This window comes from Acytostelium subglobosum, assembly GCF_000787575.1.
Source record: "Acytostelium subglobosum LB1 DNA, scaffold: scaffold10, whole genome shotgun sequence".
Lineage (NCBI taxonomy): Eukaryota > Evosea > Eumycetozoa > Acytosteliales > Acytosteliaceae > Acytostelium > Acytostelium subglobosum.
This window is the reverse complement of record NW_012236523.1, coordinates 442,696-456,959: the sequence shown is the minus strand read 5'-3', so window position 1 is coordinate 456,959 and position 14,264 is coordinate 442,696. Positions and strand designations below refer to the sequence as shown.

Genomic DNA, 14,264 nt, shown 5'->3' with positions numbered 1-14,264 from the left:
ACTCCTGTCCAGTCCGGCATCACAAGCTGATATTTTGGCATTCCTCTTTGGTGGCAAATATCTGTCAAAAATCAGGTCTTCAAGAGGAATGTTGGATGTTGGAACGCTCACGGCCCAACAAAAAGACTTCCTGGATCGCAACTTCACACACTATCATCAACAATTCGCAACTCACCTTGACAATTCACTCTCCCCTTGTCAAACATGGAGTACTCATCAACATTGATGGCTCATTGAAGTTCTCTTCTCCCCTTGTCCGTGCTATCTACTTTGAGCAACGATACTCCAAGGTTGCCCCATTCCAATCCTTGCACGAACATTGACGACTTCATCATGGCGACCCTCAAGGGGATCAAAACATCATCACAACCAAAGCAGTTAACGCCAATGAGTCTCTTTCTGAGTCTTTCTGGCAACACGAGTTCTATGCATCATCAATCGCAAATCTTCCAAACAACACATGTAAGTTTTGTTAGTTTTGTATCCAAACACACCGAGCTTTGATTAACTCTTCCCTACATTAGCCATCAGCCCAAACGTTGGACACTATTTTGGAATTGATGCCTACATTGATTTCTATGTCAACAATATCTACAAGTGGGGAATAGAATTGCTGGTTGATGGAAAGAAGATATCCAAGCATGTCAAGCGATTCACAGAGGGATATTACAAAGAATTGATCGATGGTGGTCATATTTCCGAGCACAGGATCTTGGACAGTGTGTGTATAACTCAGGGGGCCCCCTATCCAACATTACATCCGCTTCGCTGATTCCATTTTTTCCTTCAACTTTATTAATTTTATATTCTTTTAACTTCTCTCTTTTATTATTATTATTTTTTTTGGGGAGTTTGGGGAGGATAATAATAATAATAATAGAACAAAAAGTGTATCTGTCGCAACTTGGGGAGGGAAGGGAGGGGAATGGGGATAGGGAAATTGGGGAAAAAGAGGATGTGTATCGACATAGGGAGCTTGGGGAGTCAATGGTGGAAACTTTTTAATAATTGAAAGTATTATTTGTATTCTTTAAATTCTTCCACCATCGACTCCCTGGCTCCCTGTTTCGATACTGATGCTCTTTTTGGAGTTTGGATCATCCCTTGTCCTCCCTAAGTGAAAGTAGTGTGATTTCCATTTGGACTGGAAAGAAATATATGACTCCAGAATGTTACATGAGAATGTTTATTGTTATCTTGCTAACTGTTGTGTATTAATATGATTGAAAATGTGAATTTATTCATTAGATTGCTTGGCTTGGCTTGGGATTAGTATCAAAGCTGTAGCCCCAGTTATGGTCCATTGTGCCGGCAACTGTCATCGACATGTATCCATACTTAGTGAGGCCGGTGACCTCCGAAGGCAAGCTGGAGTGACTGTGATGTCCTGGGAGCACAGAGTCATGATGAAGACCTGGTCGGGGAAGTTAACGCCGTGCATGTTGCTTTCAAAGAGCACCTGGAAGTTGGCTATTGGTCCCAGGTAAATGTCTGTGATGAGCATCTGGGTGGTGATGTCTGTAAGTCCATCAGGGTCGATTCTCACTTTGACTGATGTCACCCGACAGACATGCACCAACCACTCTTGCAATATGCCAAATCATTGACAAAAGATGTTGCTCTGAGTATGGAGATGGTGGATCACTTGGGCCATCATCATCATCATCGTCTGACGACACCGTGGGTGATGTCGTTGAGCTGGCTGCCGTCCTGTTTGTTCTGGTCGACGTACACAAGGTGCTGAACGACCACGAGGACTTTGCCCTTTGAAACCACCTACCCCGAATGAACACCAATTAGGAAGTCCATGGTCCAGTGTGTGTCGGAATAGGGGGTGTGGGATCGGAATTGTAATTTAATTTAATTAAATTGGCTGGGCTTCTCTCCCAATATGGTTTAATTCGACAAAGAGGTTTTAAATAGTTACTCCAGCAGGCTACCTCAATTACACCTTTTATAGGTTTAGTAGACTTTGATCAACATGTACACAGAGTTCAGGTTCGACAAGAAGAGGAAGGTGGGCAGACCGATCACCAAACAACCATTCCAGCACCTTGGTTCTACATCTGTTGAAGGAACGATGAGAATGACGGACCAACATAATGTAGTGTCAGCTCCAGGGCCACATCAGGAGCGCGCGCCGGCTCTAACAACTCGGCCAGAAGTGGTGACATTGGCTCCAACAACAACAGAAGTGAACCAGCAATCCAGAGCGGTCATTGATGTGTCGACACCAACAGTGCAACGTCAACAGCTGGGCGCTACAAGAGTGGTGAACCTGGTTGAGAGCAGCAATGATGATGACGATGATGGGCCACTCAATGCTCTGTTGAGTGTTGCGGCCCAGGATGAGATGGCACCAACGATGACGACGACGACGACGACGACGACGACGACAACAACGACACAACGACAGGAGCAGGAGAAGGAGCACCAAACCAGACAGTTGGTTTGGATAGATGCACGGTGCATCATGCACCGTTCGTCGAACCTACAAGGCATCACATTGTCAGTGAAGAGCATGAACATGGACATAGTGTGGTACAGTACCATTTGAATCTTGTGAAGAGGTTGGTGGTGCCAGGAGCCAACAAGTGTCGAGTGGATGGATGCGGTCATGTGTCCAATCTGAAACAGAATCTGTACCAACACATTCGTGGCCAACACAAGGCGGAGCTAGATCATTTGCAGCTGACCAATCCCTTGGTGCCAAGTATGTCACACGAGCTGAGGTACGTCAATGGGAAGGCGATCGACAAGGCCTGTGAACATATTGGCTGTTTCATGGTGGTGTCCAAGAAGAACTATGCCTTGCACATAAAGAGGACGCATCATCACGATGACCCTTTTGTTGCCCATGTATGCAAAGGGTGTGGAGTTGTGGCACTGGAGATGGCAATTGATACTATAACGAGAAACTTGAACGCAGGTGCCAACTCTGGTAAGTAGCTTCATGTAGCAACATCAACAACAACAACAACAAACACACAACAAAAATCATTGTTTGGTGTCGAGTCATTGGTCAATATCCCGCTACCAGAAGCGGATGCGCCACTGTATCCATTGAACAGCGAGGTCAATGTTCTGTTCGCACCAGCCAACGACCACGAGCATGAGCTATTTGGAACTTGGTGGGACGCCACTGTCGTTGACTACAATGCTGTCACTATGTTGTACACTGTCTTTATAAGAAGGCGTAAGTTAATGTTCAGCAATGTGGCATTGTGATTCAAACGACTTACGGAGTTGCTGGATCAATATCTGTAGACAAACAGGTAAAGACCAAGAGAAAGATACCTTGGGTGTGGAGTTCATTACCAAGGGCAATCATCTGACGTTGGAAAGAGATGAGATTGTCCATGGAGGATACGTCATCTACAAACCTGCGCGTGGAGGAGCATTCCGAGCAGGTGCCATCCAAACGCACAAGGGCGACGAGGCAGTCTCAAAAACTCCCGCTGGCAACGATAAATGTATGATCACTGTTGAGTTGCTTCCAACAATCAATGATACAAACGACGAGGTCAAGCTTGTCCGCTGCACAATCAATTGTTGTGCGAGGCTGCATATCTCTCGACAGCAGTTAATGAGTACTGGATGCTTTCAATTATAAAGAATCGTATTTAATATATATGACTGGAGTTGACATGTAGACAAGCATATAGTGAGTGAAGTGACGTCTTATAGTCACAACCTGCATCTTGTTATTGTTGTTATTGTTGGTTGATGATCTGTTCCAACGCGACTGCTGCTATTGTACTTTGTCTCACTTATACATTGTTTTGTATAAGTGCAAGTGGATGGTGCTGTTGTTGCCGCGTGCTTGTAGTCAAAAGACCAGGCATCCCTCCTGTTAGAGAGTCTGTTACATTTTTCACTTTTTCTTCTCTCACACCAGCTCAAGTACATGCACCGCACCAGTGAGATAGTCATTCACATCTATACCAACATCTTCAATACATACAAGACTAGTGATAGACTGACTCATCCCACAGGTATCAACACGAGCTCGCCAACCCTCGCTAGATACATCACATTGGTTATAGACACACCTACGCTATAACACCTCCTGGCTGACTGGAAGGCCTTCCACGCTTCCCCTTTGATGGATCAAGACTCCAAGAGTTGAACATGTTCCTAGACTACAAGTTGTATAACAATATCTATTAAAGGTTAAATTGCAGTAGCCGAGGGGCACATAAAGCATAGTTCTCCTACCTGAATTTTTTCCATTCTTGGACGACAAATAATTATTTTTAATTAAACTTAACACGCACCTTGGTTGTCCCCGAAGTTTCACACACCTTTTGACAAGACGTCGCTTTCCTTATTCGCTCATTGGGGGTCAGACTTATCGAAGGGTCTCAGGCTTTGAGGGCAATTTCAACTGATCAATCGATTTATTTGGAAGCGACCTAGCAGAATCACGAGTCGTGATTCACGACGACACACCCGAGTGACAACAAGAGGACACAAATCGACTCTTCCCATATTCATTTACCTCACTCACTGGGATGATGCCAGAATCGCGCGGTGGTCATTGCGCGAAATGATCAGCACCGCCACCAACTACCAGCCATCTAACGACACTAGAATCGTTAATAAATAATAATTATCATTTGGTTGTAATGATGCCATTATAATGGTGTCAGTCAGACTGATGATTCATTTCATTACAACATATTGTTTGTGGAGTCCTAGAACTGTTTGAATATCCTCCGGCTCTGGTATCTTGCCAGGTTCGCGCAACGTTTTGTTGACAAAGGTGAGGTTGTTGAGGAACAGGGTGATCTGGTATTTGATTTTCTCCATCCAATAGGTGACAGAACATTCCGGTGAACCCTTCTTCACAACTAACGAACTGTGTCAGTGCATATCCAATTCTGTCATCTTCGTACTCCACAATTGGTAGTGCCTTTTGATATAAATATAATACCTGGCCAGGATACGAAGAATGTTCAATTGTTTGAATTCTATCACTTGAGTTCATTGCAGTTAGTATTACTCAGATGAGCAGAGTTCTTTAACAACTTACCATTCGACCCTGGACGTCATGTCAATGATAGCAATCCATTGAGAAAGGATTTCACTGTTAAATCCCTTGTTGAGGAGATATTGTTTGATAACAGTGTCATCCTTAGATTCCAATGCCCTTTGCAACCATATCCAAATCTGAGGTTCTCTGATGTATCTTGGGTAGTCCAAAAGTGGTCCATAAAAAATTTGTAGAGTGGTGTAGAGGAGGTAGTCGGCTGAAAGCCGTCTTTGTTGGTCATTGCCAGCAACATGTGTGAATAGGGGGCTGGCCAACAGTTCCTGAATGATCAACTGGTTCCAGGTATGGGGGTATCCATTGGTTGCCACGAATTGAAATGTCCAACCTGAATGTGACAGTGTGCGAAGATTGCGCAAATGAATTGTATCGATATCGTATTGATAAGAGAACGACAATATCTTTCCTGCTTGAGATCGAGAAAGGAGTTTGCTGTTGGTAAACAATGATGTGCAGAAGATACATGGGAAGTGATAGGTGTAGATTTCGATTGATTTGGCTTTGATGAGTAAATGTTTGGTGTTGTCTCTTTCAAAATATCTCATGATTACTTGTTCGGTGTGCCAAAATGCTCCACTGGGGTACGATCTATCCAATTTTTGAAAGCGTTGGAGGATGAATGTGTTGCGAAGTTTGTGGACACCCTTGTTGTTGTTGTTGTTGTTGTTCAGCAGTTTGTTGTTGGGAGTTTCTTTCAAGATTTGATTCCACGCTGCCTTGTCACTGAAGTTGATAAGTGTTGCAAAGAGGAGTGGATCGTTATCATCTGCTACTAGTTCTGCCTCTATTATCAAGCCTGATCTGTAGCGAATCTGTCCAAATAAGAAATCTTCAGGGAAGTCCGCAGTATGGGGAATCCAACCATTGATGGCTAAACAACCCCATTGACCAGTAAATCCAAGGTTGAGATGACCAGACTCTACAGTACTAGCTAGGTTATCTGACAAGGCAAGTGCAACAAAAAGTGCAAGGTGAAATAATATGAATATTTGTTTCATGTTGGCTGTGTTGATCGATGAATGACCTTGTTGTTTTTGGTTCAATGTGAACCACACGAACTAGAAGAAACTTCACCTGGCAGTTACATAAAAAACAATTTAAAAATAAATAAATTCTCACAGGTCGAGTTCTTATGTGTCATTGACTCAAAAGCAATTGAGTGTTTCTCATGCCAAAAAGTCTCATTTGTATTGTGGGTCCCCAAATATACTTGTATTTGAAATCAACCCAACTTACACCTCTCCTATCTCACAGCCACTACACAGCTGGTGGTATCATGACAGATTGACCAGCATGTTGGACTGGCTTCTTATTATAARATATTTATTTGTCAACCATCCTTTTATCRATATATTAGATAAAGTCAATATTCAATCATGTCTATCTTATGCTCTGGTGTCAAAGCGATGGTTCATATCAGTGTCACAACTAGCTCCTGTCTCCTTCACACTTCCTCTTCGTGACGTTCACTTCATCGATAGATGCTTGTCTTTGCTGTCGGAAATTGCGCACAACAACGAGTGCCAACAACTGCACATTGATCGACACTGGATCAAGAAGGTGACGATCGATTGTGTACTGGACGATCTTATCCTACACGAGCTCGAAAACTATGACCTCAAAGACAATGCCAAGCTTGTTGTCAACAACCTCTATCTTTTGTTCCCCAACATCTGGCAGGCCTCTCTCAACTATGTTCCAACCTTCTATAGCTTCAACAACGCATATATATATCACTTTGGCATGCTGCCCACAAATGTTCCACTCTCTGTCGTTGTCCTGCCTGGCCAATTGGAGCAGTTCCTCAATCATGTACAACAGGGCGATGTTTCGGTCAAGCATTTGACAACAACGAGATGGCCAACGGGCCAGTTGCCTCCCAACATACACTCGATGACTCTCAACATGAATCTATCACAGAGATACATCAATATCGCCATGCCCCACAACAAACTGCAAACTACATCACATGCTCTGGACTTGGGCAAACTCAGAAAGCTTCACTTATTCGACTACTACCTTGACGACCAGGATCTGGCCACAGCCTTCAGTTCCCCAACGCTCAAATCAATCATGATATGTGTCCCCTACAATCCTCACTTTGGCCACACTGGCGGCCACAATGGTTCTGCTACACTCTGCAACGATATCTTTGACAACCTGAAGCGAAACACCACTTTGGAGTCGCTGCGCATTATGGAGCATTGTTATCCAGTTGATCAGTATCCGGTGGCCGACACAGTGGTCGTTGATGCAGTCAATCAAAGCCTCGCAGACTCGTTGACGCACCATCGATCACTTCGTAAGCTTGGATTTCTATACTCCAAGTCCTTGGTCAGCAACAAACTCCTCACGGCCATTGCGAACAATAGGAACATTAGCAAGATCGAACTGATGTGCGATACACTGGATGACGGTTTACTGCGCCATCTCTCAGAGTCTCTTATCGGTGCTCACAGTTGTGTTTCATCACTCAATCTCTCTTCAAACTTTGGTATCTCCAACGAACAACCAATCGTTGAGATCATAACGCGACTACAGTCACTCAAGCAACTCATTCTCTTGAATCTCCGCAACCTATCTCAACATGAGCAGCAGGCCCGTATAATCAACTCACTGGATTGGCACCATGTACTACAGTACCTCCATCTAAGCGTCTGCTCCAAGGCACAACTCCATCCAACTCATCGCGCAGGAGTTACAATTATTCAAGAGATGTTTGATTACACTGTCCACACAAAGTATGATCCCAACAACTATTACCAAAGGATCCGATCCTCATCCCCGTCCTCAGTGTCATCAGATTACTACAGCGACGATGACTCCCCTCAACCTCCTTGGCCAATTTACTTATTGTAATGACAATAAAGTTTGTCTTACCAAGCTTGGAACGTGTTGCCTATGGCGGAGGTAGTCGTGGTGATGCGGTCGTGGCAGTGGCTGGGCGACAGAGAATGTACATCGATGCCAAGGGCGACAAGTCTATCGAGTCACTACAAATTCTCTGCACTAAAACTTACCCACTCACCGGTAAGATTTGACAGTCACACCTTGGCGAATGGGTCCCACTTCAAAGTGTGGGGGAACAATCTTTGTCTAAAATGTTCCCGCACATGGGCGAACCAGCCATCATTATGATTACTCAGTTATCATTTTCATTACATCAATGAATTATGATTGAATTGTGATGAATGACATTATTATTCAATTATAATTCACTGATGATAAATAGATAGATACTATAAATATAGATAGATATATATATAAATGGTTAGATGAAGAAAGAAGTCAGTAGTTAGCATTCAGCAGATAGCAGTCATCATTGAACAGAACAAATATATTACGACAGCTTCCATTCTTGGTCGCACTTGTCCAACTACATCTTATGTCTACACTCTGCCACTAATTGTATAGATTGGCCGCACATTTATCATACATTCAATCTTTCATACATTCAATCTCTCATTCAATCAATCATTCGGCGACGATGTCATGGATTGCTTACTACAGAGGTAAAGTGATCCAGTTCAGTATCCGTCAACGGCTTGACAGTGCTTCACATTATAGGTATCTTTGGACCAAGCCGAGCCATGACTGCCAACAGCCTCTCCTTCACTCGCTTACCAACTCTGCTACCATCCACCTCAATCTTCAAACATGTCTCTAGCCATTTGAAATGATTCTTTACATAAGTTCTGATGACAGCCACCAGGACATGCAATAGATCAGGTACCATATGACTTGTTTGGATACAGGTGATCAATGGAGCATTGTTGTATCCACCGTTGGTCCTCGCTGGTCCTGTCGGCTTCTCAAGAGGGATAATTCTTGGCCGTACGCCCTCTGGATCAATCGAAGGTACCAGGATTCGAGCCATGTCAGCCTTCTTGATCATGCACCACACGCATCTAAAGTTGCTAACTGTCTTGTAAACAAGCATATAGTCCAAGCAGGAAGACAAAGACAAACCATGTCAACTACTAATATAACTATAGGTTTGTAGACTTTGTCATTGAACTCCTAAATAAACAAATAAATAAATAAATAGTTATGTTAGTAACACATTCATCAAAACAAATAACAATGAATCACTCAATCATTCATTCATTCAATCATTCAACATTTCATACAGATAATATAGATATATAACAGTTATAACATATATATATATATATAATATAACACTTACATAGGTATTCAGATTGTTCAGGGCAGATAGATGATCATGGAACTTGCTCTGACTGAACCAAATTGACAAGTTTGAATAAGTCTCCTCCCCATTGGCCACAAGGAATTGATACACATTGTAGGACTTCAAGGTAGAGGTCTTCTTGGAGTCGTACACCAACTGCATTGTGCCACTCTCTTGATTCTTGCTGCGCTCGATTGTGTCCTCCTTGAACATAATGGCTCCATCAACATCAACCTTGACAATCACTATTGAATACGTATGTCGATCGGTGGGTGTCAGTCAATTGTACTGTCATGTCTAGTAGTATTGAAACTTACCAACTTCATCTTCTGGCTCCTCTGCCTCCATAGCATCCTTAAATAGCTGATAGAAGTCGTAGTAGGCATAATGAGTTGGAACAGCACCGGCAGCATTGATGGTGTTGATCTTAAGCATTGTCTCTTCAATCTTTGTCTCGAGCTGCTTGGATATCTTCTTCATCTGCTGGAGAGAGAAGTCCCCAGGGTTCAAGTTGGCAGAATGGAGGACATACTTCCATTTGTTGTCGGTGATACCAAGGACATAACGCATCAGCCAACGCAACGATATCGACCTGGCCAGCTCGAAACGTTCCAGCGTCTCTGTTGGCTTGTACTTCAAGTTTAAGCTCCTTCTTCAGTGCGTACTCACAGCCAGGACACTGGCTGGGCACTGACACCTTCTTGTGGTGTTTGGTACCCCAGACATGACGACTGAAGTCCTTCTTCTGTATTTGTTTATCACATCCAATGTGGGAGCACTTCCTCATCCAGTGAGCATGCCAGATCTTTTGGTCAATTGATTGGAGCTCATCATGGTCCAACTGTGCGACCTGTCTGGCGACATGTCGTGACGATGACCCTTCCAACTGAATGCCATCGAATGCCTTGTGGAGCAATTTGGAGAGTTGAACAACTGGACTATGGCTCTCGTTTGGTTCGTGGATGCATTCAAGCACAGCAACAGCCACGTCATCTGTAAGAGGATCATCAACACCTTCACTGCTGCTCGTGTCACTACTAACCATATCCTTTATCGTCTGTAGCATCGACTCCCTTGTTTGACTGATGTCACCCGACAGACATGCACCAACCACTCTTGCAATATGCCAAATCATTGACAAAAGATGTTGCTCTGAGTATGGAGATGGTGGATCACTTGGGCCATCATCATCATCATCGTCTGACGACACCGTGGGTGATGTCGTTGAGCTGGCTGCCGTCCTGTTTGTTCTGGTCGACGAAGCGATGGTCGTTGGCCTTCTCCTGATCGGCGCGCGCGCGCTGGTCGTTGGCCTGGTGGTCGAGACCCTGTTGGACGAGACTCTGGTGGACGAGGCGATGGTGGACGAGACCCTGTTGGACGAGACTCTGGTGGACGAGACTCTGGTGGACGAGGCGCTGGTGGACAAGGCGCTGGTGGACAAGGCGATGGTGGACGAGGCGATGGTGGACGAGGCGATGGTGGACGAGTCGCTGGTGGACAAGGCGCTGGTGGACAAGGCGATGGTGGACGAGTCGCTGGATGAGGCGATGGTCGACTCCGTCTCCATCAATTCATTGTGTATGCTTGGCATTGGCATACTGATCAAAGGCGAACCACTGGTAGCACTGACCGATGAACTAGATGTGACAATTGACTCGCTGGGTGTAGTTGACACCAATGCGCTTTGCTGCCGTTGTTGTTTGGCCATCCTCTTTCGACATATGATGCAATCAAATCCCATAGCAGCACAGTGGTGTGTAGTCTTGGAAGAATGACTATCACGAGCATTCTTAGTCGCGAACCCCTGGCCATTATTGTTGTTACATTCACTATGCTGACAATTAAGTCTGGCAATGGATGAACCATCCACTGGTGGAGCGAGTCGCGCTCCTGGTTTGGTCATTATATATATAACTACCTAATTTCAACTAACTGTACATGTCCAACTTGATCAATCACTTGGTTGCACAGGTGATCAAGTTGGACATGTACAGTTAGTGATCACCACGTGATTTAAAAATGAATATAAAATGCAGATAACTCTTCCATATGGAGGTTGACCTTCATTCTTGGGTAAGTTTTTCGTTACGTTACCTCATGCAAAATGAACCAACCCACGCAAGACTCGTCGTCGTTTTCCACGATTTTTATTGCAGAGAATTTGTAGTGTACCTGATCGATGAACTTCTTGAACAGCATGTTGCCGTTGACCCTGCCAGTTGGGTAGAGTAGGGCATTGTGCTTGTTGTCRTTGATCAGGTTGAATGTAAGYCCTAGCTCCTGGGCAAAGGTGAGGTCGTAGTGAGTATAATAGTTGTGCTCGCTGGGTCTGAATGCTCGATGCTCACCTTTAATGATTGCCCTGTAGATGCCAAAGGGGAAGCGAGACTTGGCGCTGAGCTCCTCATCAGTCAGTTGATGGAACTCGCCTTTCTTGATGGGTACTGAGAATGTGCTGCTCTTCATGATGGCGGCGTACATGCCAGAGACGTCGTACTTGTAGAGAGGGCCAGTGTATGTGTCGGCAAACCTCAATGGTCCATTCGATGCCTTGGATATCCACTTGGCCTCCTCCTGTTCGATGATATCTGGAATGACATGCTTGTTGTACTTGCTGAATAGGTTGAGGGCCTTGTTAATGTTTGATCCTGTAAAGTACAAGTCGATGACGCCATTAAAGGTACCGGTACCTTCTTTGAGCGCGTTGGCGTCTTTGATGAAGTCCAGCCATGTCTCCTCCAGCGTCTTGATGGGCTTCTTGCTCTTCCTCTTCTTGGCTGCCTCCACTTTGATGTATCGACACTTGCCGTCGAACTTTTGTTTCTTGAGCTCATCGATGAGCGATGACTTGCTCATCGTGCTGTATGTCGTGCCATTGTAGAGCTGCACTTGATCATTGTCGTCGTCCCACTTGTACGCCATGACTGGCAGTATCCTGTCATCGTTGTATCGCTTGAGGATGATGCCCTTGGGCTCAAAGGTGCCCTCCTTGTCTAGTGTGTAGTGCTCGTTGGTTAGTTTGAGGTGGACAACTCTGACGTAACTCTCGGTCGAGATCTTTCATTAATCACCTTTGACATTGATGCGCCCTCTTCATCCTCGTTGTCATTGTCGCCGCTTTCGCTGTGGCTATTGCTGTTGGTTGTTCTCCCATGGTGGTACTGTGCCGTTGCGTCCCTTCATCGTGTCTTCAAGGTAACTCAACTGTTCTTTCTGGACCTCGACTCTGCACATATCTTTAAGTTGCTCCTCGAAGGTGTTCGTCAGCGCGTAGAAGTCAGTATCATCGTTGAATTCTAACGAGTCGATGAGCGCGTTGATTTGAGCAGCCAGCATCGGGAACATTCTCAATGCAGTGGTCCTCTCTCGCAAAGATTCCAAGTATCCATCTTTGAAATACAACAATGGTGTCTCGATCAAACGCTCTAGCTTGCTCGCACAATTATCCAATGACGAGCTCTGAAATGTCCAATACTTTTTGTGTATCCAACCATTGTCAATGGGAGTAGGTTTATCTACACCATTCTTACGCACCCTCCCATGAGTCACTCGGGCACCACTGCAACCTGATCGCATGGCGCACTTTGATACTATTAGTTGATGATAAATTCATTGGTACTTAGAGCAAACACTTACCTCCTTGTTTGGTAGTTGGTCAAAGTAGTTTTCGAGGTAGTGTTTCAATGTTGACATGTTGTTGGGATAATAAGTTTAGAATTATTTGTTGGCCATCAAGTGTTTGTGAATGTGGCTCTGGTTGTCCAAATGGTGTTTGAAGTTCACCAAAAAATTAACGATTATCAATTTAAATCAATATCTGATCAGTGGTGCTTGATCATTTGGTCAGTGGTGCTTGATCATTTGACAATCAGAGCCAAATTCACAAACACTTGATGGCCAACAAATATTGTTTAGACCCCAGTTGTGCCTGCCATAGCCTCACAAATGAGCAACTGGTTCTTCTTGATGCGTCTCTGCACCACCTACGTTACGAGTTAAATATGCTCTGCACGGCCCTCAATATGGTATGTATCTATCTATACATATACTTATAGGTCGACTAACAATTTATGTAGGATTTATCATCAGTTTCTGATTTCGTCAAGAACACAGTTGTTGAATCTGCAGCAGTTCACTGGCGACAGATTTATGAGGCTCTCCACAATCAACCAAAAAAAAGAGTTCCTGACGACTTGCATCCCTATCACTGGGACAGCAGCAAGTACGGATTGAAACACGATCCCAAACATCCACTCCCGTCTCTCACTTCAGACCCAGATCTCAAAGAGAGAGTTGACCAACAAATCGTCCACCTGACTGCTCTCAGATATGGAAATGGAACAAGTGTCAAAGTAAGCCGTGCTCATTTAGGCCCAACTACCAAAGAGTTTATCCAGTACATCAATGCCTTGCTGGCTCGTTTCAGCATCCTAAAACACCGCTTCGAGGATCTGGACAATAATAAGAATGTTGGTTTCTTCCCTGATACTGGTGTGCCTACTGTGCCAGTTGCCCTTCCTGGAATCTCCCTCCCAATATCATACACGAGTCCTACGGGTCCATTCTCAACACTGCCAGCGCCAGCGCTAACCCCGACTTCAGGTCCGAGTGGTACAGTCCCCAGTTGCATGTTAAGCATGCCCCCAACTCCACCCTCTACTACAAGAGTCACAGATATGTCTGGTTCATTCGTCGAGGACAAGTAGATGCTAGTCATCTGTCAACATTAAAGATGTAATCTTCCATCCCCTCCTCTCCAACAACCCCAATCACTCACCACATCCTCTCAGGGAGTCTCAGGGATGATCAACTTATCCAAAAAGAGTAACAGTGTCCAAACAGGGAGCCAGGGAGTCGATGGTGGAAGAAATTAAAGAATACAAATAATTTCTTCTATTATTAAAAAGTTTCCACCATTGACTCCCCAACCTCCCTATGTCGATACACATCCTCTTTTTCCCCAAATTCCCTATCCCCATTCCCCTCCCTTCCCTCCCCAAGTTGCGACAGATACAC

The 14,264-nt window shown here is 44.5% G+C and overlaps 11 protein-coding genes across 11 annotated transcripts; 5 read left to right on the top strand and 6 right to left on the bottom strand.

The window, feature by feature from the left end:
• Positions 1-1,172: 1,172 nt before the first annotated feature.
• On the bottom strand, positions 1,173-1,504 carry SAMD00019534_056030 (hypothetical protein; the record flags this gene model as incomplete). Its single annotated transcript, XM_012899094.1, has 2 exons — positions 1,173-1,204; positions 1,339-1,504. 2 exons carry the CDS (start codon positions 1,502-1,504, stop codon positions 1,173-1,175), a joined length of 198 nt encoding a protein of 65 aa, XP_012754548.1.
• Positions 1,505-1,554: 50 nt separating this feature from the next.
• On the top strand, positions 1,555-1,770 carry SAMD00019534_056020 (hypothetical protein; the record flags this gene model as incomplete). Its single annotated transcript, XM_012899093.1, has 1 exon — positions 1,555-1,770. One exon carries the CDS (start codon positions 1,555-1,557, stop codon positions 1,768-1,770), a length of 216 nt encoding a protein of 71 aa, XP_012754547.1.
• A 477-nt stretch (positions 1,771-2,247) lies between these two features.
• On the bottom strand, positions 2,248-2,619 carry SAMD00019534_056010 (hypothetical protein; the record flags this gene model as incomplete). The annotated part of the gene is made up of 1 exon (XM_012899092.1): positions 2,248-2,619. The coding sequence occupies one exon, from the start codon at positions 2,617-2,619 to the stop codon at positions 2,248-2,250; it is 372 nt and encodes a 123-aa protein (XP_012754546.1).
• A 96-nt stretch (positions 2,620-2,715) lies between these two features.
• On the top strand, positions 2,716-3,613 carry SAMD00019534_056000 (hypothetical protein; the record flags this gene model as incomplete). The annotated part of the gene is made up of 3 exons (XM_012899091.1): positions 2,716-2,941; positions 3,041-3,196; positions 3,276-3,613. 3 exons carry the CDS (start codon positions 2,716-2,718, stop codon positions 3,611-3,613), a joined length of 720 nt encoding a protein of 239 aa, XP_012754545.1.
• Positions 3,614-4,678: 1,065 nt separating this feature from the next.
• On the bottom strand, positions 4,679-6,051 carry SAMD00019534_055990 (hypothetical protein; the record flags this gene model as incomplete). Its single annotated transcript, XM_012899090.1, has 2 exons — positions 4,679-4,979; positions 5,036-6,051. Coding segments are annotated over 2 exons (1,317 nt in total), but the record flags the coding sequence as incomplete, so codon positions are not given.
• A 295-nt stretch (positions 6,052-6,346) lies between these two features.
• On the top strand, positions 6,347-7,900 carry SAMD00019534_055980 (hypothetical protein; the record flags this gene model as incomplete). Its single annotated transcript, XM_012899089.1, has 1 exon — positions 6,347-7,900. A coding segment is annotated over one exon (1,554 nt), but the record flags the coding sequence as incomplete, so codon positions are not given.
• A 1,070-nt stretch (positions 7,901-8,970) lies between these two features.
• SAMD00019534_055970 (hypothetical protein) lies at positions 8,971-10,311 on the bottom strand (the record flags this gene model as incomplete). Its single annotated transcript, XM_012899088.1, has 4 exons — positions 8,971-9,030; positions 9,243-9,490; positions 9,563-9,725; positions 9,778-10,311. The coding sequence occupies 4 exons, from the start codon at positions 10,309-10,311 to the stop codon at positions 8,971-8,973; spliced, it is 1,005 nt and encodes a 334-aa protein (XP_012754542.1).
• A 19-nt stretch (positions 10,312-10,330) lies between these two features.
• On the top strand, positions 10,331-11,023 carry SAMD00019534_055960 (hypothetical protein; the record flags this gene model as incomplete). Its single annotated transcript, XM_012899087.1, has 1 exon — positions 10,331-11,023. One exon carries the CDS (start codon positions 10,331-10,333, stop codon positions 11,021-11,023), a length of 693 nt encoding a protein of 230 aa, XP_012754541.1.
• Positions 11,024-11,038: 15 nt separating this feature from the next.
• On the bottom strand, positions 11,039-12,170 carry SAMD00019534_055950 (hypothetical protein; the record flags this gene model as incomplete). The annotated part of the gene is made up of 2 exons (XM_012899086.1): positions 11,039-11,052; positions 11,597-12,170. 2 exons carry the CDS (start codon positions 12,168-12,170, stop codon positions 11,039-11,041), a joined length of 588 nt encoding a protein of 195 aa, XP_012754540.1.
• Positions 12,171-12,377: 207 nt separating this feature from the next.
• On the bottom strand, positions 12,378-12,941 carry SAMD00019534_055940 (hypothetical protein; the record flags this gene model as incomplete). Its single annotated transcript, XM_012899085.1, has 2 exons — positions 12,378-12,707; positions 12,885-12,941. 2 exons carry the CDS (start codon positions 12,939-12,941, stop codon positions 12,378-12,380), a joined length of 387 nt encoding a protein of 128 aa, XP_012754539.1.
• A 200-nt stretch (positions 12,942-13,141) lies between these two features.
• On the top strand, positions 13,142-13,951 carry SAMD00019534_055930 (hypothetical protein; the record flags this gene model as incomplete). Its single annotated transcript, XM_012899084.1, has 2 exons — positions 13,142-13,273; positions 13,325-13,951. Coding segments are annotated over 2 exons (759 nt in total), but the record flags the coding sequence as incomplete, so codon positions are not given.
• Positions 13,952-14,264: the final 313 nt, after the last annotated feature.